Here is a 22274-nt window from a genome sequence, read left to right as displayed (position 1 = left end):
TCAAAATGCGCGCGCCTACCGGCGCGCGGTTTACCGATGTCCTCTTTTCAGCTCCAACAGCCAAAATCCAGTGTTCTTTGAGCTCGCGGAGACTCTTCACTTACCCCAAAATGCAGTGGGAATATGCAAATTATCTCCTCAGGACTCCTCCCCTGGTTTACCGATGTCCTCTTTTCAGCTCCAACAGCCAAAATCCAGTGTTCTTTGAGCTCGCGGAGACTCTTCACTTACCCCAAAATGCAGTGGGAATATGCAAATTATCTCCTCAGGACTCCTCCCCATATAAATGATGTCATGTGTTTGTATACAGATCTTGAGTCATGTGAAGTTTGAACTACGTCCTGTGGTTTTTAGTGTGTATTGTGATATAGACTGTGATATGGTAAGGTATAAAGTATAGCGTAAGACATAGGTTAGGTTTTAGGACATAAGGTAATGACCATAGAGTAAGATAGACTTTTTTACACATTACAGGTGTAAGGGTGTAATGTGTTTAATGTATGTAAATGTATTGCATAATGTTTGCGAAGGAGATCTGTCAGCTACAAGAAAAGGGACAGTCATATTTAAAGTTCGGGACTAGCCCATAGTGGGAGGGGGTGGCCCCAGCAAAAAATGGACTGCTCCCTGATAGGCAGTCAGATAGAAAAGTTTATTAACCAAGGTCAGCTTCCAGTGGGCTGTGTGTATCTATCGTTGGGGGCAGTGGGAGATCTTACTGGGATCCCTTGCGGACATTCCTGCAACATCTGGAGCTCAAGGCTCGATACAGGTACTATGGAGAGTGCCTTATCCTCTGACGCACAGGGGAAGATAGACGTGGAATCATGTGAAGGGAAGGTAACGGATCCCGGGTGTACTGCGGAACTGGATGGTAAATCCCTGGGGCTGACAGAGCCAGTAAACGTTAGGATAGTCCAGGAGGAATGGATAGTAATGCTGAAAATGTGCTATATTAAGGAAACAAGAAATAAGAAGCGTTGTGCCTGATACTGCGTGTTACAATCTGATGAACTTGAACTGTCCAGTAAACTTTTGCTTGTGGAAACAAACTGGGTGTCCCCTGGGTCATGTGCGGCGGCTCCAGAAGATGGAGGCCTGGAGACAGTGGAGGCCTGCGGCCTACAAGTGAGTGTGATGCACCCCACACCTGACAGCACCTTTTGACTGGGACACGATTTTCCTGTAAAGTGCCGGAATAACATGGAGCAGCAGATCATCCACGGCTACCGCCATCCGACACCTTACATGTCCACAGGACTACATTGAAGTGCCCAATAAATACAGTGACCCAACAGTAACAAAGACCTGCAGATTATTGCGACATTTGAAAACATGAAATAATTGCACAACAGTCTTGGAAAACTCAATGGAAATTATTAGGGCTTACCTGGTGAAGTAAACCCACTAAGCTCCAGGTCTAGGTGGGTGCACAGGCCCCGAGCTTCCTTGCAGAATGCAGGATGACACGTGGGGAGCGAGAACACTATACCCTCAGAAATCTTGGGAGCGGCAGGATGAATGTAGGGAAGTCAGCAGGGCAGCAGAGATAGAGGTAAGTAATACGGTATGCACAGGAGGAGAGAAATACAGTAAAGTCTTGAATAGCAGTCTGAAGACACAGGTGTGTCCTCATGGGCCTTAATAGACCTAGGGAGATGATGTCACACGCCGGGCAACCTGCAAAGCCCAACGTGGAGCACAACAGAGAGCAGCAGACCGAGATGAAGGGAGGAGAGCCAGGACCTGGGACAGGAATATTGTGGATCATGTTTGAATTGTTTTCTATCAGGAGAAAATAATTAAAATTATGTTCTACAGTGATCTGCTGTGCCGTGGTCATACATTGTGAGCCAAAATTCTTCCATTATAAGTGGAAACAGTGAAAAAAGTGCCAGATCCGTCACAAAATGAACACTGGCACCAATATTCCGATTCCATAGTGTTTTTATAGCGTCTGTTGGGTTTCGCAAGAGTGTCCATCGTTTTGATCGGATCTGCAAGTAGTGCTATTTTTCTCTTAAAACCAACAGAATCTGCGACAGATGAGCCTTTGTCTTTGCATTTATTTTTTGGTATATATATCCTTAGAAGCTGAGCAACCAGAATCCTCCATTAGGCAATGCAAACAAGCTGCAGTCAGTGATCATAGACAAATGTTAGTGTGTGTGAACTAAAAAGCCAATACTGAGGAAAATGGATAACAATGGCTTAAGCATTATGGGACAAAGGAGGAGGTTTAGAGTCATCCATGGTTCCTGCCTTTCATTTAGTCAGGAAGTGATTTCCTTCCTTTAACTTCCAGCACATCCACACTGATTACAACTTAACTTGGAGAAGACGTCTTGTAAGATTTCTGATACTCCTGGATTATTACATACAGGCTGCTTATAAATATATTCATTTTTTCCTAAGTTTGCATATTGCATTAGCCTGTAGTAACAGTGTCAAATTTTTTTCTAGGTTGCGCACGTTGGAGGGGGAACCTTTCCTCTATCCAATAACAAAGATGAAAAAAATGACTAATAGCACAAATTCAACGCACCCTACATCAGCCACCACAACCCACAGTTCCACCGGATCGGTGATAATCGCCTGGATTGATGGCATTCTGAACCGCATTCCATGTGAGTATTACAGTTCAGATGTTCATTTCCCTAACATGGATCTGAAGATATTTCTGATATTCTGATCTTGATAAATTAATGGGAGCAAAAATTTCTGTTTCCGAGGTTTGATTTGGATCAGCTCCATCACTCTGAAAATGCTAATACTCAGCATTGCTACAATCATTGGGTAGTCTGGCTTAGGAAACACATTTTCAGTTGCCTGATTTGGGAACTCTGAGTTATTAGAGAGTAGATCATCCATTCTGAACATCATTTATTAGCCAGAGGAGTAGGGACCAAGAACATTTCTCAATTTGTAGAAACAACTTTGTGCGTTTCTTAGTCAACCCTCTTGTTTTCAATGGCAATTTTGCAATGCTTCATTTCCCAGGTGGTGGCTCTGCAGGGAAGTTGATCACTTACTGCTGGGTTTCTCACCAGACTGGAATTCCAGCCATAGGACATTGTAACATAAGCCTATTTTAAATAGATCTTTCGAACAAAAAGTGTGCACTTCCTTTAAGAAAGCGACTGAAAAGTTACCTTTTGAGTTATTGGAAAAAATGTTTTTTTACCTTTGTTGAATAAATATCCTTTAATCCTTACTGGGTTTTTCTTCCTGTTTTGAATGTTTGCTATTTTCATACAATAATCTATCCATTCTAACACATTCTTTTCAGTACCACGATGGGCCGTCTATACAATTTTTGCTGTGGGACTTTTTTTAATTCTTCTGCTGATAATCTGCTGTTGCTGCTGCTGCTGTAAACGGAAGAAAAATAAGAAAGAAAAAGAGAAAATCAAACTTGGGAATGTGAAGAACAGTGTTACTACAAGCTTGGTAAGGACTCAGCTGGACATGTTTAAAATCTAGATAGACAGATAGATATGTGATAAATAAATAGATAAAATTCTTATATCTGTGTCACTCCTAAATAGTCCCCGCCATTTCTACAAACCTTGCGTAAATCAGTAATACAAGCAAATATAATGAATTTCGTAATATATCTTTTTAGAGAAATATGCTATTTATTCCACTAATAAGTCACTTCTTCCCCTGTCCTCCCCGACCCCCAGTAAGACAGGAAAGGAGGAGGATGAGGAAGGAACTGCTTTCTAGTAACTGCTTTATCTTAACCTAGAGCTGTATTCACAGCTACACTGTTCAGTATAATGCCCTCCATGCTGCTGCTGCTTCTGAACATTTGCTACATAGAAACAGGAGCAAATGCTTAGAAAAAATATGACTGCCACTTCCAAACAGAAAACTGGTGTGTACAGGTGCGAATTAAGAGTAGCCGTCTCTATTAGTGTTGAGCGACCGTGCTCGTTCAACCCTTTAAACGAGAACGCTCGGATGCTCACCAACTATTTGCGGCGTGCTCGGCATCTAGGTTCGATTCGCCACGGCTGCATGTGTTGCGGCTGTTAGACAGCTGCGACACATGCAGGGATTGCCTGCTTGTTAGGCAATCCCTGCATGTCACATGCAGCCACGGCAGATCAAATCTAGATGCCGAGCCTGCCGCAAAAACATGCTGGTTTAACCCTTTAAACGAGCACGCTCGGGTGCTCATTTAAAGGGTTAAACCAGCACGCTCGGGTGCTCATTTAAAGGGTTAAACCAGCATGCTCACTCAACACTAATCTCTATACATAATAAACAAATAAAGTTGCACTCTGTAGTGCTATAGCATGTATATATGAAATATATGAAATTTGAATTGCATTACTGCAATAATGATAATAATAATAAATGGAGATGCTTAGCACAAAATTGGCCAATTCATGCATGCCCAGCAGCCAACTATAAGGCAATCTTTGGTTGCTGGGAACCTATCTAATGTGAATCCTCTCCTAGGCTAAAGCCTGTATTTATGGACCTGTACAGACCAGTTTTCTGTTTGGAAGTGACGGTCAGTCTTTTGGTATTTGTATAAAGGCTTTCTGACCGAGCACTCCATCAATCATCCCATGGTGGCTTTAATTGCAGCAGTATCCTACCTATCGATAAATACAGGCTTTAGCCTAGGAGAGGATTCACATTAGATAGGTTCCTAGCAATAGGAGATCACCTTATCGTTGGCTGCTGAGCATGCATGAATTAGCCAAATTATGTCCTAAGTATCTTCATTTTTTCTTATTATCTAGAGCAGTAATGCCATTCAAATTTCATATATTTCATATTTACATGCTACAGTACTACAGGATGCAGCTTTATTTCTTTTCTTAGAAAAAATATATCAGCTCATCCTGTCCAGGTATTGTTCAATCTAATAAGGGTGCGGTGCACGGACAGGTACCACAGGCCGGTTCCCGGGTGAAAATGATCAGGCAGAAGGAAGGAAGACATCAAGCAACCGTAATGGAAAATATGAAAACATTTTTTCTTAGTAACTATTCAAATAGCAAAAGGGAAACAAAAATAAAAAGAAACACACAAGGGCTACGCGTTTCAAGCACTAAAGCTCTTAATCATTAATTGATCATAACTGATTAAGAGCCTTAGGGCTCAAAACGCGCACGTCTAGTGTGTTTGTTTTATTTTTTTCCTTTTGATATTTGAATCGTTATTAATAAATAATATCGTTATAGTCTTTTCCATCTGACATTGCACAGATTTTGTGGGTAGTCTTTGATAGAGTTGTTTTGACACATAGCAGATCTGAGAAGGAAGAACTGCAGGGGAAGAGAGCGCAGCAACCTGTCCCAATGAGCCAAAGCTACTTCTTTCACTTACCGGCTTTTATTACTTTTTTTGCCACCAAATAATATTGCAAGTTTAGTTTGCTAGACTGTAAATTTCTAAAGCATTTAGAATAGACTAATATCCCTTTCATAACAGCAATGTTTTTTTTTTTATTGGAAATTGGTGTGGAATTTGTTGATGTTATATAAATCTAATTATTATTATTAATTTATGGTAGTCCAATGTCATTTTAGAATCTGAAGTTATAAAAATGCACTTTGATAAAAAAAAATGTCTGTGAATTGAAGGTATAATATTATATCATATTATATTGTCATCTTCTAGGTTCAGCCAGATATAGAAGGACTGCAGAAATCACAAAATGCATACCGTGGGCGACTGCAATATTTGGTGGAGTATAACTTTCAGAGAGAGGAGGTATTTAATTTGATATTTGCTACAAATGCATCAAATTATGTGAAATGGGGATAGGATTTGCAGTATGCATTCTTGCAAAAAAACAATCCAGCTCTCTCCTGCTGACTAATAAGAAGGGATCAATGAAGATTGTGTCGCCACCATGTGCTTTTTCAGGGGCTACTGACTCAGTCAAATTCCATTTTGAATTACACATCACTTAATTTAAAGGGATCTGTTGTATAAAAAATTATCTTTACTGTCATGTTAGTAGGGGATTTTCTTTTATCTTGGAATTTACTTGGAGGTCTCTGTTGCTATTGTCAAAATCTAAAAGAACTCAAACTCCTGCAGGTTTTTTCTGCGAGCTTAAAGGGGTGGTCCGAAGCAAAAATGTATTTTCCTAAATCTCTATTTAATGTAATAATCTAATCTCTTTTCTAATGTGAGTTAATAAAAAAGTCTCTACCGTTCCCTCTGACTGCTTTGTTTTCATTTTTTACCTACTTTCTGTTTGATGATGACGCTTCGTTTGAGAATCCCCAATGCATGCTGGGATACTCAATCGAGATGTCATCAAGAGGCTGTGGTCACTCCTGAAACGAAGCATCATCAGTGACATCCATTTCAGGGTCTGGGCAAGTCCCTGCTCTACTGAGCATGCGTCAGTTTCAATTTTGACGTATGCTTAGTAGATTCTTGTCACTGTGCAATATTCTTTGTAATGCACAATGACAGTGCGCTTCCTTGCTTGTTCTAATGAGAAGAGATGAGTCAGCAAGAGAGTGCACTGTCAGTGCACATTGTAAGGAGAAAACCTGGTGAGCGGAGACCAGCCTTGCCCGCACAAGTGATATCACTTTTGGGAGCTGGGCTAGTCTCCGCTTTTCTGCTTAGTGGGTTCTCTCCTTACAACCTTGCAATGCGCACTGACAGTGCACTCTCATCAGAGCAGCGGAGAGCCGACATTGGACCTAAGGCGGGTAAGTAAAGCCCAGTTTGTTTGTGTTTTTATAGCAAACAGCAACTGGGGTACTGGGTTCTTCTGAAACAAAAAAGCACTTTTAAGGGCTTAGATCATGTTCCTCCTTCTCTTTTTTCCTCCAGGCTATATAAATTAACTTCTGTCTGTCCTGATAAAATTTATGCTTATTAAGTTTTATGACCCTTCACTATTTTTATAGCTCTTCTATTTTATCAATGTCTTCATGTAGGTGAGGTCTCCAGAAGTAATATTCCAGATATTTTTTACATTGGTTCCCAGGGATGGATCTTCCTTTTAAAGGGTTTTGCCTATTACAGTAAATGATTGATACATTGCATATGCCAACACTTATTGATCGGCGGCCATCCTAACAATTTGGCATTGCTTACTGTGATGGTAAAATCTCTTTATTAATAAAACTCTGTATCTGTAATTTATGTTCCTCAGTTTGGAACTTCATTAAACTTTTACCACGTAGATCATCGGGTAACAATGGTTTACAGTGATTCAGACAAGTACGGTAAGAAGATAGTGCCATGATAGCAGATTTCTATGCTGCGCTGATTTGGATCTGAAGACGGGTTAGTGCTCGTCAGATTGGATATGAATGGACATGCGAAAATGAGTATTTCTAGGAGTAATGGGCAGGTGTCTTTATATGGTGCTTTCCATTTCAGATAACTGTGGCGGTGAAACAAGCTGCTAGTTTGAAGGCCATGGACAGTGGAGGAACATCAGATCCATATGCCATAGTCTACCTCACCAACGACACTCGCAAGAAAAATGAGACCAAGGTGCATCGCAAAACGCTAAACCCAGTTTTTAACGAATCCTTCACATTCAAGGTATGCTAACTTAAAACATAGGAAAATTGCATATTTTTTTCTAAAAAATGTAACAATTCAGTTACTTTGTAAAATCACTAAAAAATACCTAAGTTGCACCTACCTAAAACTTTCCCCATAAAGAGGCAGCCTAATTACCAAGACAGCCAACAATTTAAAAACCTGGAAAGATGTAAAATCGTATTTATTTTCTTACGTAATGGATACATAAAAAGTATAATGATGTCAGCAGGCACATCCTGATATCAAATATAGACATTTAAAAGAGAACTGTGATATGTATAACAAGTTTCTTCTCACCAGGACAAAGGTTTTTTTTTCCCACTTTTAAGGTTTTGGCCTGGTTGGCCAGTACTGTGTTAAATTTTAATAAATCAGATAGTGCTCACCCTCCCTGGGTCCAGTGCTTTCTCTCCTCTGCTACTCTGGGCTCTGTGGACTGGCTGCAGCAGTGACATCATGACTGTAGGGCACATCACCTCTGCAGCCAATCACTGAGCTCAGCGGCTCTTTTAATGTAGACGGTATGAGCCGCTGAGCTCAGTGACTGGCTGCAGCGGTGATGTGAGCAACTTTCATATTGTCAATACTGTAGTCAATACAAAGAAACCGAAACAGAGGCAGAGAGCCAACATTGGACCCAGAGAGGGTTAGTACTATATTATTTTTGTAACTGCCCTTATGTCAGATATCCCAAGGCCAGGGGTTCCTTCCATATTCCTAAAGCTAGGGGCGCCCTAGCTATCCTTGATCCCTGGATTACTTTTAATGGTGATGACGCCGGGGCCATGTGCCTTGCTGAGCTCCTGAATCAGCCCTTATCTGCCCCCCCACCCACCCAGGGAAGTGCAGAGTAGTAGTGTGTAAGAATACACAAGCCAGACTAAGAAGGGAACATGTACAGGGATAAATGAAAATACCAATCACACAAATATGCACTCATAAACAACAGAGTGGAACATTGGGGAGTTAAGGAAGGAGAAACCAAATAGGAGAGGATGAGGATATGCACACTGACAAATCACCAAGCAACAGTCTTCTGAACAACTCTCCAAACGCCTCCTCAACAAACACCTCCAAATCCAGAACCAGGCAGTATAAAACTAACACTGGCAATCCTAATTACCAGAGTCGTGTATATATAGCAGAGGGGAGTGGTCAATACTGAACAGCTGAGATCATCGCTTCAGAAGCTCTCAACTGAACAGATTAATCCCTGCATGGCTAGCAGAAACCTGCACAGTTTAATATGAGGGTGAAGTGCTACTAATCAGTGCAGGAGTGCGTGAAATCAGACACCGCAATCTCCTTGCCCCTCTCTGTTGCGGTAAACTAGTGACAATTTTATTGTTTTAACACAGCGCTGGCCAATATAATCCAAAAACCTAAAAGTGCAAAACTTTTTTAAATGTTGATAACTAGTGCAAGTAAATGACATATAAAATCTTAGCCCCATCTAAGCAGGAAACTAACTTTGAGTGACTATAATCTTATTTTGCATCTTGTGGGGAATGTAAAGAGATAAAAAAGTAAAAGAAAATCTGAAAATGAATCTGATGTACAGTAAATACTTTCATGTTAAAAACACAAAAGTCTTCTAGGAGTGATACTTTTATAGGCTAACCAGAATAGTTATGTGTGCAACTTTCAGAGCTCATTCATCAGGCCAGTTTACAAATGAATCAAAGAAATGAGCTGGAGCATAAATTACTATACGTGCAGTGTGTAAAAGCACATTAAAACTGTGGCCATTTCACAGACAAACTCCCCCCCACAAAAAAAAACCCAAAATGAGCAAATATCCCATAGTAAGTAAATAAGAAAATAGTAATAGTACATTTAAATAGCAAAGGGTACTAAGCCAACATTTTTTTGTTTAAAAAAAAGCGTAAAAGCCATCCTACCATGACAAGGTGTACCCAGTCTGGACGGTCCTATCCTGTCTCTAGTATTAAAGCTCACCTTGTGTCAGCTGACCTCAATATAGATGGGGGCATAGCAGGACCCAGGCCAGACGGTTCAGGCACCTGCTCATGGGAAACAAGAGAACAACAACCTTTAAAAGTTAAAAAAAACTTTTTTAACCTTTTAAAAGGTGTTAAAACAGAATATAGAGTAAGGAAAACTTTTCTCTGGATCAGGACACCACATAATAGATTAAAAGTCTTACCGGTAATACTGAAAGGTAATTTTTATCAGTATTTTTTTTAATTTGTTCAATATTTTTTTCATATGACGGGCAGCATGGTGGCTCAGTGGTTAGCACTGCAGCCTTGTAGCGCTGGGGTCCTGGATTCAAATCCCACCGAGGACAACATCTGAAAGGAGTTTGTATGTTCTCCCCGTGTTTGCGTAGGTTTCCACTGGGTTCTCCGGTTTCCTCCCACACTCCAAAGACATACTGATAGGGAATCTAGATTGTGAGCCCCAATGGGGACAGCGCCCATAATGTCTGTAATTTGTCTGAATTGTAAAGTGCTGCGGAATAAGTTGGCGCTATATAAATAAAAATATTCTTAATATTATCTTTATTAAAAAATAATTGTAATCCTGCAATTTGCAAACTGGCCATTGGGGCTTTTTTAGACTCAGACTTCCTGTCCTTTCAGGAAGAGTTTTTAGCAAGGGTCCACATTATCAGAGGCAGGATTACAATGACTAGTAACACCTCTATACGCAGCTGATGACCCAGGATCCACCAATCATAATAGATGGATCCTGCTCCCCCTTCCTTCACAATGAACTTTGCACACGCTCATTAGATGTTTCCATGCAAAAGACAGGGCTGGACTCTGTTCATTGTGCTTAATGTACATGTGTTGTTTCCTAAGACTACAGGAAGTTAGAATCTAAAAAAGCCCCAATGCAGTGTGAAAATTGAAAGATTTCAACAACAAAAAAACCCATTGGCGAAAAAAAAAAAAATACAGTTAAGACAAAAACCTGATTTGCATAATAGGTTATTTTCTGAATATATATTCCCTTTAAGAAAAATCTGGAAATTCAATCTGATAAAAACTTTCAAGTACTTGACAAAATTTTTCTGGTACTAGTCTTATCCATTATTTTTACAGATAGCTCACAGACCCATTACAAATAAATGTACCTTTTCACGTAAGCCTTTTTTTTTTTTGCAAGCCAAAAAGAGAAAGATAAAGAAGAATGTCCTACTTTGATCCATGTTTGGGATCAAACTCACCAATATAAGTCAAAGGCCTAGTGAAAAAGATGGGTGGCACGCAGATATCATCTGTTTACAGTTTAATAGATTGGAGAAGCTAAGAAAATTTTCCATCATATGAGAAAAACAGAGTTGGCCCGAGCACTCCGGTCCCCCGGAATCTGCCAGGGGGCTGGAGGACTGGACTTTGCAGCCTGCGGATCCTTGGGATAGATCATTAATGTCTGATCGGTCAGTGTCTGACACCCGGCACCCCCGCCGATCAGCTGTTATCGGTGTCGGCGGTGGCCGTCAGCCGGAAGTACTCATTTGCAGAGCTGCTCTGTCTTGTGATAGTGGTAGCCACAGGGTACTGCACATCCGTCTCATATTGATTTGAATAGGGGGTGGATGTACAGTACCAAGCCTTGGCCACTACTAGAAGACGGAGCAGCTTCTCAAGCGAGGACTTCCGGCCGGTGACTGCCGCCAACACCGATAACAGCTGATCGGCGGTGGTGCCGGGTGTCAGACCCCGGCCAATCAGACATTGATGACCTATCCTAAAGATAGGTCATCAATGTGAAAGCAGTGGACAACCCCTTTAAGTCTACATCTTGCCCACTTTTTCTTGCCACTGTTAAAAAGTATCGTGAAGTGCGCAAAAAGTTTAAAAATATCTGGCCTATGTGGTGTGCACCATCATTTCCTACTTTTTTGCATAACTGTTTTGGCAAAAAGCGGTAAGATAAATCCCCATTTTGTATCTCTGCACTCTACACATTGCATAGACCACACTGACAATGGTTAATATGTTCTATGCTCCAGCTTCTACAGACAGAAGTCCAGGACACGGAGGCTGTGATGCAGATCTATGACTTTAATCGTTTCTCGAAGCATGATGTCATCGGTGAGGTGAGGCTTCTGCTTCGGGACATGGATCTACAGCACGTCATTGAGGAGTGGAAGGAGCTGAGTGATGCATCAACCATGGAGGTGAGGAGCAATTATGTCAATGCTGTCACTACGACAAGTGTACCAAGGTCACTGTGCCTGGAGCAGAAGGCTTTCCTGCTACATGAGAGGAGAGGGACACCAATAACCTAGAGGCACGGATGCATCGTAATTGCATAGTAACATAGAAATACCCCAGAACATGTAAAGGTAGCGTGTCGTCTTTAGAGTCTATATGGCTCTTATACAGTAGGACATCTGTGGTCAGTCAATAATACAGAGAATGCAACCAGATCTAAGGCTTCCAGAACTGATCTGACACCATATTTCAAAATATAATCTGCATTTATTGGCCCTTTACCTCCTCGGCCAATTTTTATTTTTGCATTTTCATTTTTTCCTTTCCCTTTTTAAATAACCATAACTTTTTTTTTTTATACTTACATAGACATAGGAGGGCTTGTGTTTTCGCAGGACAAGATGTAGTTTTGAATTACACCATTTATATTACCATATAGATTAAGGGAAAATGGCAAAACAAATTCCAGATGCAGTGAAATGATGAAAAAACACAATTCCACCATTGTTTGGTTTTATTTTTACCACATTCATTGTGCTGTAAAAATGACCCAGAAACATGATTTTTCAGGTCAGTACATAGATGTACTGCATAGTTTTTCTACTATTTTATTGATGGAAAAAAAAAACCTCAATTTTGTAAAAAAAAATGAGTTTGTGTTGCCATTTTCCAAGCCCTGTAATGTTTTTATATTACCATTAATGGAACTGTGTTTGGACTGTTTTTTTGGGTGGCGAGTCGTGTTTTTGTTCATACTATATTGGGTACATATGCTGCTTTGATCGCTTTTTACTGCGTATATTATTGTTATTGAGGCAACTGAAATTGTGGTGTTTTGATTTATTTTCTCGTTACAGTGTTTACCGATCTGCTCAATTTATTTCATATTTTGAAAGATCAGATTTTTCTGGACGCAATGATACCAAATATATATACATTTTTTATTGTTTTTACATTTCCTTATTGTTAACTGGTGAAAAGGGGGTGATTCAATTTTTTTTACTTTATTTTTTAGTCCCCTTAGGGGACTTGAACCTGTTGTCACATGATTGATAGGCTGGATGTCACAGAGGAGATCACTTGAGAGGTACAGTTGTGTTCAGCCAGCCCTAGCTTTCATAGCAACCCTGTGGCTCCCTGCAATCGAGTCGCACTGGGGCCGATGGGCTGGATGAGCCTTTACCATGTGATATTTCAGTTTTTCTTTTTTAATAAATTTTCAAAAATTTCTACATTTCTGTTTTTTTCAGTCAAGATGGGCTGCAGAGTGTACATTAACCGGTTCCCGACCGCCCACTGTAGATAAACGTCCGCGCTGCCTGGGCTCTGTGCAGCGCCGATGTTTAAAAACGGTGGGTGGTCTCGCAGCGCTCAGGACCCCCTGGGTCCTGCAAGCGATGCGATTCCGGTGCAGAGCATTAGCTCTGACAGGGAACATCATCGGGACCTGATTGGATCAGGTCCCAGTGATGTTAACCCTTTGCTATGTTCTATATGCCGCGATCTATAGTGATCGCGGCATATAGAAGATAGAAGGAGGAGAGGGGGTCGTCTTACTTACCTCTCCGACGACCCCGGATACCTTCCAGGACCTTGGGTTGCTATGGCAGCTGGAGGTCACATGACCGCCTCCAGCTCTGCCATATATGGTGTCCTGCCTGGCTCAGCCTGCAGCTGAAGCCAGGCAGGAGACTGACTGTGACACAGTCAGTGAAGATCTCATGTAATGTAATATATGTCTATTACATTACATGAGATCAGTGATCAGAAAAATAAAAATGAATGTCCCATACAGAGACTAAGTAAAAATGTAAAAAAAAGTAAAAAAAAAGTTTTTAAACTATTAAAAAAAAAAATCACAAAATAAATAAAAATAAATAAATAAAATATTAAACCAATAAATCCGTATATTTTTACAAAACCAAAAAAAGTACACATATTTGGTATTGCCGCGTCCGAAACAACCCGAGCTATAAAACTGTTACACTAATTAACTCCTTCTGTGCACACCGTAATAAAAATAAATAAAAAACGGAGCAAAAAAATATGCTTTTTCATCATATCGCCAAACAAAAAGTGGAAAAAAATGCGATCAAAAAACAAAATAGAAATAAAAATGGTACCGCTGAAAACGTCATCTTGTTCCGCAAAAAAAAAGCCGCCATACAGCTCCATCAGCCAAAAAATAAAAAAGTTATAGCGCTCAGAATAAAGCAATGCAAAAAAATATTTTTTTCTATAAAATTGTTTTATTGTGTAAAAGCGAAGAATGATCCGAAGAATAATGCTGCCTGATCACTTTTACCACACGCAGAACGGCATAAAAAAACCCTCAAAAAACAATTCCTGAATTGTTTGTTTTTGTTAACTTTACCTCCCAAAAAACGGAATAGAAAGCGATCAAAAAATGTCACGTACCCAAAAATGATACCAATAAAAATGTCAACTCGTCCCGCAAAAAACAAGCCGTCACATGACTCTGTCGGCCGAAATATGGAAAAATTATAGCTCTCAAAATATGGTGATGCAAAAACTAGATTTTGCAAAAAAAAGCGTCCTTTAGTGTGTGACAGCTGTCAGTCATAAAAACCCGATATAAATCTGGTATCTCTGTAATCGCACCGACCCGAAGAATAAAGTAATCTAATCAGCTATATCACACTAGGAACGGCGTAAAAAATAAATAAAACCAATTCTTCACCTGGTACTGATTTGTTTATTATGTCTCCCAAAGATCGCAGTAAGGCTCTGCCCACATTTATCCTGCGCTCTGCGCTGAGCACTTACACCAGAGTTTCCGTGTAAATCTCTGAAATACGTGATTCAGCCAGAACCCATGACAGAAGATTCCCTGTAATGAGACAGATATAGGCCACTGTGGACGCCGTCTAGCCTGGGATCCCACGGTGTCATTTGTTTTAGGCGTGCATAAAAGTGCGGTTGGCCACAGTTTTGTGCACTTCTGAAAAAAAGGACACCGCTAAACAGAGGCCAGACGGAGTCCAGAGTAACTCTGCTGCCTCATTACAGTGAATTGATCTGGCAGGGGTTTCATCTGAATTACATCACTTGGAAATTTAGATGGAAACCCCGATGTAAGTGCTCAGCCTAGAGCGCCGGATAAATGTTACGTAAAATGTTCCCAATAAAAGCTTCAACTCTGTCCTCAAAAAAAGCTAGTCCCCACTCAGGTCCGTCATCTGTTAAAAATATAAGGGACTTCCAAGTTACTGGTAGCAGAAAGGCTCTGGAAAAGCAAAATGGCCCTTGCCCCCCAAAAGAAATTCAGAAAATTTTGTGCTCCCAAATCCAAATGCCTATTCTACAATAATTTGTTCTCCAATTGTCAAATAGCACTCCGTCCCCCCCAGATCTCGCCGTATGGCTGAGCGGTACGATACAGCCACATATGGGGTATTGCCACTTTTAGAAGAAATTGTGTGACACATTTCGGCACCATTTTTACCCATTGCCCTGTGTAAAAATGTAAAATCTGAGGGTAAAACATTTTTTTGTGGTAAAAATATAATTATGCTTTTTTCACTGCCCAATGGTATAAATTTAAAAATTAAAAAATACTCACTACTTCCCTAGATGAATTCCTTGAGAGGTATAGTTTACAAAATGGGGTCACTTGTGGGGGTTTCTGCTGTTTTGGCATGTCAGCGACTCTTCAAATGTGACATGGTGTCTGCTGCCTATCCCAGCCAACATAGCGCTCCTTTCTCTTCTGAACCCTGCCGTACACTAAAGCAGTGGTTTCCCCCACATATGGGGTATCGGCGTACTCAGGAGAAATTGTACAACAAATTTCATGGTGCAATTTCTCCTGTTACCCTTATGATAATGCAAAATTAGGGAATGAAAAACATTTTTTATGGGAAAAATGTGAAAATGTTATTTTTACGGCTCAATATTATAAACTTCTGTGAAGCAGCTGGGGGTGCAAGGTGCTCACCACACATCTAGATAAGTTCCCTAGTAGTGTCACTTGTGGGGGGTTTCCACTGTTTAGGCACATTAGGGGCTCCCCAAATGTGACATGGCGTCCGCTAATTATTCAAACAAATTTTACATTCAAAAAGTCAAATGGCGCTCCTTCCCTTTCAAACCCTGCCATGCGCCCAAACAGTAATTTACCTCCACATATGGGGTATCGGCGTGTTCAGGAGAAATTGCACAACAAATTTCATGGTGCAATTTATCCTATTACCCTTATGATAATGCAAAATTAAGGGATGAAAAACGGTTTTGTGGGAAAAATGTGAAAATTTTATTTTTACAGCTCAATATTATAAACTTCTGTGAAGCACCTGGGGGTTCAAGGTGCTCACCATACATCTAGATAAGTTCCCTAAGGGGTCTAGTTTCCAAAATGGTGTCACTTGTGGGGGGTTTCCACTGTTTAGGCACATCAGGAGCTCTCCAAACGCAACATAGCGTCTGCTAATTATTCAGACAAATTTTCTGAAAAGTCTAATGGCGCTCCTTCCTTTCCGAACCCTGCAGTGCGCCCAAACAGTGGTTTTCCCTCACATATGGGCTATCAGCACGCTCAAGAGAAATTGCACAAAAAATTTGGGGTCCATTTTTTCCTGTTACCCCTGTGAAAATAAAAAAAATTGGGTCTAAAGTAACATTTTTGTGAAAAAAGTTAAATGTTAATTTTTTTCTTCCACATTCCAAAAATTCCTGTGAAGCACCTGAAGGGTTAATAAAGTTCTTGAATGTGGTTTTGAGCACCTTGAGGGGTGCAGTTTTTAGAATGGTGTCACTTTTGGGTATTTTCTGTCATAAAGACCCCTCAAAGTGACTTTAAATATGATGTGGTCCCGAAAGAAATGGTTTTGTAAATTTTGTTGGAAAAATGAGAAATCGCTGGTCAACTTTTAACCCTTATAGCTCCCCAAAAAAAAAAAAATTTGGCTCCAAAATTGTGCTGATGTAAAGTAGACATGTGGGAAATGTTATTTATTAACTATTTTGTGTGACATATCTCTCTGATTTAAGGGCATGAAAATTCAAAGTTTGAAAATTGCAAAATTTTCAAAATTTTCGCCAAATTTCCGATTTTTTCACAAATAAACGCAAGTGATATCGAAGAAATTTTACCACTATCATGAAGTACAATATGTCACGAAAAAACAGTCTCAGAATCAGGGGAATCCGTTGAAGCGTTCCAGAGTAATTACTTCATAAAGTGACAGTAGTCAGAATTGAAAAAATTGGCCCGGTCACGAAGGCAAAAACAGGCTCTGGTGCGAAGTGGTTAATGAGAAAAAAAATGAACTTTTTAGAATTTACCAAATGGCTGCAATGAAACAAAGAGTGAAAAATGTAAACTTTCCGTACCTACTGTAAATGCCACTGTCAATGATTGACAGTGGCATTGAAAAGGTTAACAGCAGCAATCAGCAGGTATGCTGATCACTGTTGTGTAGAAACTTTTTCTTATTTATTACTTACATTTTTTCACAGCAAGAACGGCTTGGAGAAATCTGCTTTTCGCTAAAGTACATCCCTGTGACTTCAAAACTAGTTGTTGTCATCCTTGAGGCAAAGAAGCTGAAGAAAATGGACAATGATGGATTTTCAGGTAACTTGAAAAGAAAAGTAAAGAGTTGTATTCACACTACTTTCATAGCTGCCTTTTTTAACAGAATCATGAAAGATCCTGAAATATTCTATTGACATTGAAATCTTCGGACCAATCAGTGAGCCTTGTGTCCTTATCAAGTTTTTTTTTAACTAAATTGTTGTGCCCATTATTGTGTCTTGGATACTTAGGGTGCACTTTATTGACCTAAATTCTCTGTACTCTGATCTGCCAGTTGTCTGAATACTCTATTGGCCTTGACCTTGAATGGTTTGACCTTCACCTGCTTTATTGTTCTGTTTATCTTCATGGGATTCTGACCCAACCTGACCAGGACTTTACGTTTGGACTCTGGTTTTAGCATTAAAGGGGTTGTCCGGCCTTGGGGTACAAGTCTACAGTCACTATATGTGACTGCAGACTTGTGAATAATCACAGCATGTGCACTTTGCGTTGTGAAGATTCTCCAATACCGTTGTTGGGAACAGGCGGTGATGTGACTGCAAGCATGCAATTTGCATACTTCTGACCACAATCCGACTAGACTTGTCCAGCCTCGCTAAATTCGCTTGTATTGAGCGAGGCCATGCATGTCTAGTCGGCATGTGGCCACATTTATGCCTACTTGTGGTCATGCACTGGCCGCTCTCAACACCGGAGAATCCTCACAGCTTGCAGTGCGCATGTCTGCAGACACATAGAGTGATTGCAGACTTGTAACCTAAGGCCGGACAACCCCTTTAACTAATCATTTTTTAGTTCCGGCTAATGACTTCCGGCTCCTTTGGGCTCGATCCACCATTCAGTGGTTATTCTGCAGATATAACTTGAAATCCCTGGAGCAAATTCCAGATCCTTGTATAATGGCTAAATGTGAAAACCACTACTCTAAACAAAGTGGCCTGCATGTGTTACTCTTTTGAATTGATGGGTACCGTTATGGGGGTCCATTAAAGTGTTCTTATTTTTTTGTGTTTTCATAATAAATTAATCCAATTTTAGAGTTCAGGAAATAGATTCGCAGGACACTGGTAAAATGTCCATGTGGGTACACCGTGGCAGCCGGACAAGGGTCCTACAAACTTACTCCTCTGACACTAACAGTCTCCATTCATGGTATTTCTCGTGCTTATGACGCGCCCCCTGGGCCGTGGGGTACTCGGTGCTGGGCCGGTAAATGCTGGGGGATGTCACAGTGGCGGTGACCCGGTCTGTGACCCAGGGCGGTCAATAAAAAGGGGTTATTGATAGGGGATTTATAGTGATTGTATAAAGTTCGTGACGCCACCTGTGGTATGCGGCTAGGGGAGCCACCGCTGCGGAGCAGGTCCTCTGGAGCTGATGGTGTGGCTCTCCAAAGGTAGAGCTTAGCTCCAGGGCAGTGTAGATGGTATAGGTTATGCTGGGCGTTGTAGTGCAGGGTTTGATGGCGCAGCAGTAATCAGTCCACAACTTAATGGTGGTTTGCTCTTATCTTTATTGGCGGTGATTATGCAAACCGGGACTAGGGTACTTGCTAGAAGTGGAAGTCCGGGCAGCCTGGAAGCAAGTAAAGAATCCTCCTTGCCAGGTGAAGTTGGAGGCCTACCCTTTCCACTAAACTCTTTGGCCCTGCTGCTTGTAGCTGTGCGGTGGCCCTCGTCCCTGAATGCAACGTCCTTGTGCTCACCCGTATGGCAGGCAGCTCGGGCCTTGCTGGTGCGTCACTCCCACGTGGCGGTGCTGAGCCCTCTGTGCTGCTGAGCCTCCGGGCGTCTGGTGGGGCCAGGAGACCTGCAGTCTCCTGCCCTCCGGTTTCTACTGCTGGGCCTTCGGTGCCCCACAGCCTCAGACTCCCGTGTCCGGTTCGTCTGTGCTGGTTGTTCTGGGGTGAGCTGCCGCACAGCTCCAGTCCCCAGCTCCTCTCTCCTCGACGTCCTGACTTCAACTCCTCACACTAAGTCTCACTAACCCTGCCCCCAGATCCCAGTTTCTAAGGGGAGGAATTCCCCTTGCTGGTCTGGAGCCAGGAAAGTGTTGCATGCTTAGTAAAACCTGATTAGGGGACCCCTCCTTGCTTCCAGGCATGGCATCACCTCTTGTGAGGGAGGCAATGCCACTGTGGCTATCGGACCCAAGGCAACTAGGATGCCAACATTTGAGGAAGTTTGCAGGATCCTGGCTGGCTGGCATGGAGTTCCAGCATGGACACCTGACCAGGGTCCTATGAATCTTTATGTTAATCTCTACTTAATATAAACATATAAAATTATAATTTTTTTAATGGAATAGCACAGTCAAATTAATATCTCTTTATCCCTTTAGACCCATATGTGAAGGTGCAACTTGCTCTGAATAAGAAGAAGTGGAAGCGTAAGAAGACGGGAGTGAAGAAGAACACGCTGAACCCATACTTTAATGAGGAGTTTACCTTTGATGTGACTCTGGAGCAAATTCAGGTCAGATTTCTAATTAACGTTTAGTTCTTCACTATTCTTTGGTCTATTTGCAAAACATTAAGGTCACACAACCGTATTTCCTCTCATCCGAGAGAATGGGTCCAATTATTCTCATCACACTCTGATCAGAGATTGGTTAGATTTTGATCGCAGTGTGTTCTGACTTTCTCAGATGTGGAGAAGATGAAAAAAAAATTCTCCATCTTCTCCATTCTGTTTCGTCGGATCGCACTCTGACCAAAATTACAGTTGTCTGCACGAGCCCAAGCAGAATGGATCATATATGCGAACAGGAGACTTAGAAACTATCTCCATTCAGGGACAATTACTAGACCGCATGTATGACTCTTTTTCTCTCTTCTGTATTTCAGAATGTGGATCTCATCATCTCTGTGTGGGACCACGATAAGGTCAATAAGAATGAACAGATCGGGAAACTATTTCTTGGCTGTCGAGCTTCAGGAAATGCTTTAAGACACTGGTCAGACATGCTCGCACACCCACGAAGACCAGTTGCCCAGTGGCACAATCTGCAGCCAGCAGAAGTTGTTGATAAGGTCCTTGCCCTTAAGTCTCATTTAAAATTCCCTCGACCCAACAGATAATGGAAGTCCATTTATGAAGATTGTGAAAAAAGTGGATGGACTTTGAGGTTCCTGATATCTACAAATGACTCATATATTGGTCCCCTACGTGGTACCATGTAAATTATCAATTATATATATGAATTCATCATATCCAACCATATAATGACTTACAAAAGGTTTAAATACTCCAAGACCAAGCTGAAAAGACGCTCATGCCTTTGAAATGTAATGTAGATTTCATACAATCAGAGATTATAATTCTCCATAATACGCTAAAATATATTAAAGTGGTTGTTCTGTTAAAGCAGGTTATTACCATAGGATAGGTAATAATTTGTTTATCGGTGGGGTCCAATCACTGGGACCCACCTTTACGACAGAACGGGGAACTTTTATCTCTGTTGGATTGAAGTGGCAGTGCACATGTACGACCTGAGCTCCATTGATTCCCTATCGAGCTGCCGCTGTTTTTTCCAGCAACCCCATAAAGAATGAATGGAGAGGCAGGTGGGCGTCTGACCTGTTGCACAATTTTATACCAGAGATTAAAGTTCCCTGAATCTACAGATCGTGGGTACCTGATAACTTTCTTTAACCGGGCAAACCCTTTAATTACCTTTTACAGAATCTGAAGTAAATTCATTACTTAAAGGGGTTCTCAACTTTGGACGATTTTTGTTGATCACATCATGTCTCCATGGAGATCAGGTGTGATCTGTCTGGATGCCCATCATATTTTCAATTTTTCTGCAGCGCCACCTTAGGGTGCCAGGGAATCAAATCAGTGGGTTGTCAGTGTTTTGTAAGATGGGTAAGATCCTCCAGAGAAAGAGCGGGATGTATTTTGTAGCCAATTCTCCAGACAATGAGGGATGAGGATCCCCTTTATTGCTGATTATGTCCACTTTCTCAACTAATTATTTTCTTAATTTCTAAGTGCCAATATAAAAATCTTGAAATTTACTTCTTAACTTCAAGCTTCCTATTGTTTTTTTTTCCACATCTTCTATGCTAACAATCCATCTCCACGGTAACAAACCACAAACAAGTCGCGTATAGTCTTATCCTGTAGTCAAACTTTTTTCCATTTTACCCCTATCTTACTATAGCACATGTTTGGTCAATTAGTAGGAATTAAAAGGAGGATAGTCGAGATAATGACTGGAGGTTCTGACTGCACGGGGTTTGTTTGTAGTCTGTTACCATGGAGACACATACAGTAGGTCTATATTGGAGCTGTAGAAGCAAAACAGTATAATTTTTTTTTTAATTAAGATATTGCAAAATAATTTCATGTCTCCTTATAGATGTATTGGACAATACAATTGGAGGTAAACGTTAAGATAGGCTTTAATGCTTAACAATAAAACCTCCTTTAAAGCTCTGTTTACACTACCATCATGACTACTACTCTTCGGAGTCATAACTAATCCCAACAACTTATACAATAATTATAGACTTTCTGTCTGAAACGCGTTGGCTATACCAATTCTCAGGCGGAGTTGAGACTTCCATGTTATATTAAGATTTTTATACTTACCCAATAAATTTGATGATTTTAAGAAGATCCTTTTCTTTGATTTATAATCCTGCGGCACAGCCGGTCTCCGAGCCTCGGACGTCTGTGTGGGAGAGCTGACTCTTCCTTGTTCTTTACTTAATCCCAACAAAACACGACAGATCACATCGACTTATAAAGGGGTCTCTCAAGTTTCAATTGGGATCTCGGTGCTTTTGAAAGCAAGAATAGATCAGACTGTAATGCAATTCTTGCCATAAAAAAACACTAAAAACTCAAGAAAAACATTAATGTTATTAGATCCAAGTAACTGGTTTACATTGTTCATCCTTGTATGGGGGAAGCAAACAGGATGCCACCGGGTAGTAGATACAAATTACATTTACAGTGGACCCT

The 22274-nt window shown here is 40.9% G+C and overlaps 1 protein-coding gene across 3 annotated transcripts in view; it reads left to right on the top strand.

Moving 5' to 3' along the window:
• The window catches only part of SYT8 (synaptotagmin 8), a 109082-nt gene extending 87158 nt beyond the window's left edge, over positions 1 to 21924 (top strand). For 2 of the 3 annotated variants that reach the window (XM_073658760.1, XM_073658758.1), the window contains exons 2-9: positions 2464 to 2627; positions 3290 to 3450; positions 5644 to 5736; positions 7378 to 7545; positions 11534 to 11701; positions 17217 to 17334; positions 19639 to 19772; positions 20144 to 21924. In XM_073658760.1, the coding sequence (XP_073514861.1) occupies positions 2510 to 2627; positions 3290 to 3450; positions 5644 to 5736; positions 7378 to 7545; positions 11534 to 11701; positions 17217 to 17334; positions 19639 to 19772; positions 20144 to 20377 (1194 nt within the window). In that variant the 5' untranslated portion in view covers positions 2464 to 2509 and the 3' untranslated portion in view covers positions 20378 to 21924. Of the gene's footprint in view, positions 1 to 2279; positions 2348 to 2463; positions 2628 to 3289; positions 3451 to 5643; positions 5737 to 7377; positions 7546 to 11533; positions 11702 to 17216; positions 17335 to 19638; positions 19773 to 20143 lie in introns of those variants that run through there. The other variant, XM_073658759.1, reaches the window with a different exon arrangement.
• The last annotated feature ends 350 nt before the right edge of the window (positions 21925 to 22274 follow it).

The sequence above is a fragment of the Phyllobates terribilis genome, unplaced genomic scaffold (assembly GCF_046119375.1).
Source record: "Phyllobates terribilis strain yellow unplaced genomic scaffold, ASM4611937v1 Scaffold_13__5_contigs__length_258822181, whole genome shotgun sequence".
In the NCBI taxonomy this organism is placed as follows: domain Eukaryota; kingdom Metazoa; phylum Chordata; class Amphibia; order Anura; family Dendrobatidae; genus Phyllobates; species Phyllobates terribilis.
This window is presented reverse-complemented; position numbering and strand designations above follow the sequence as displayed.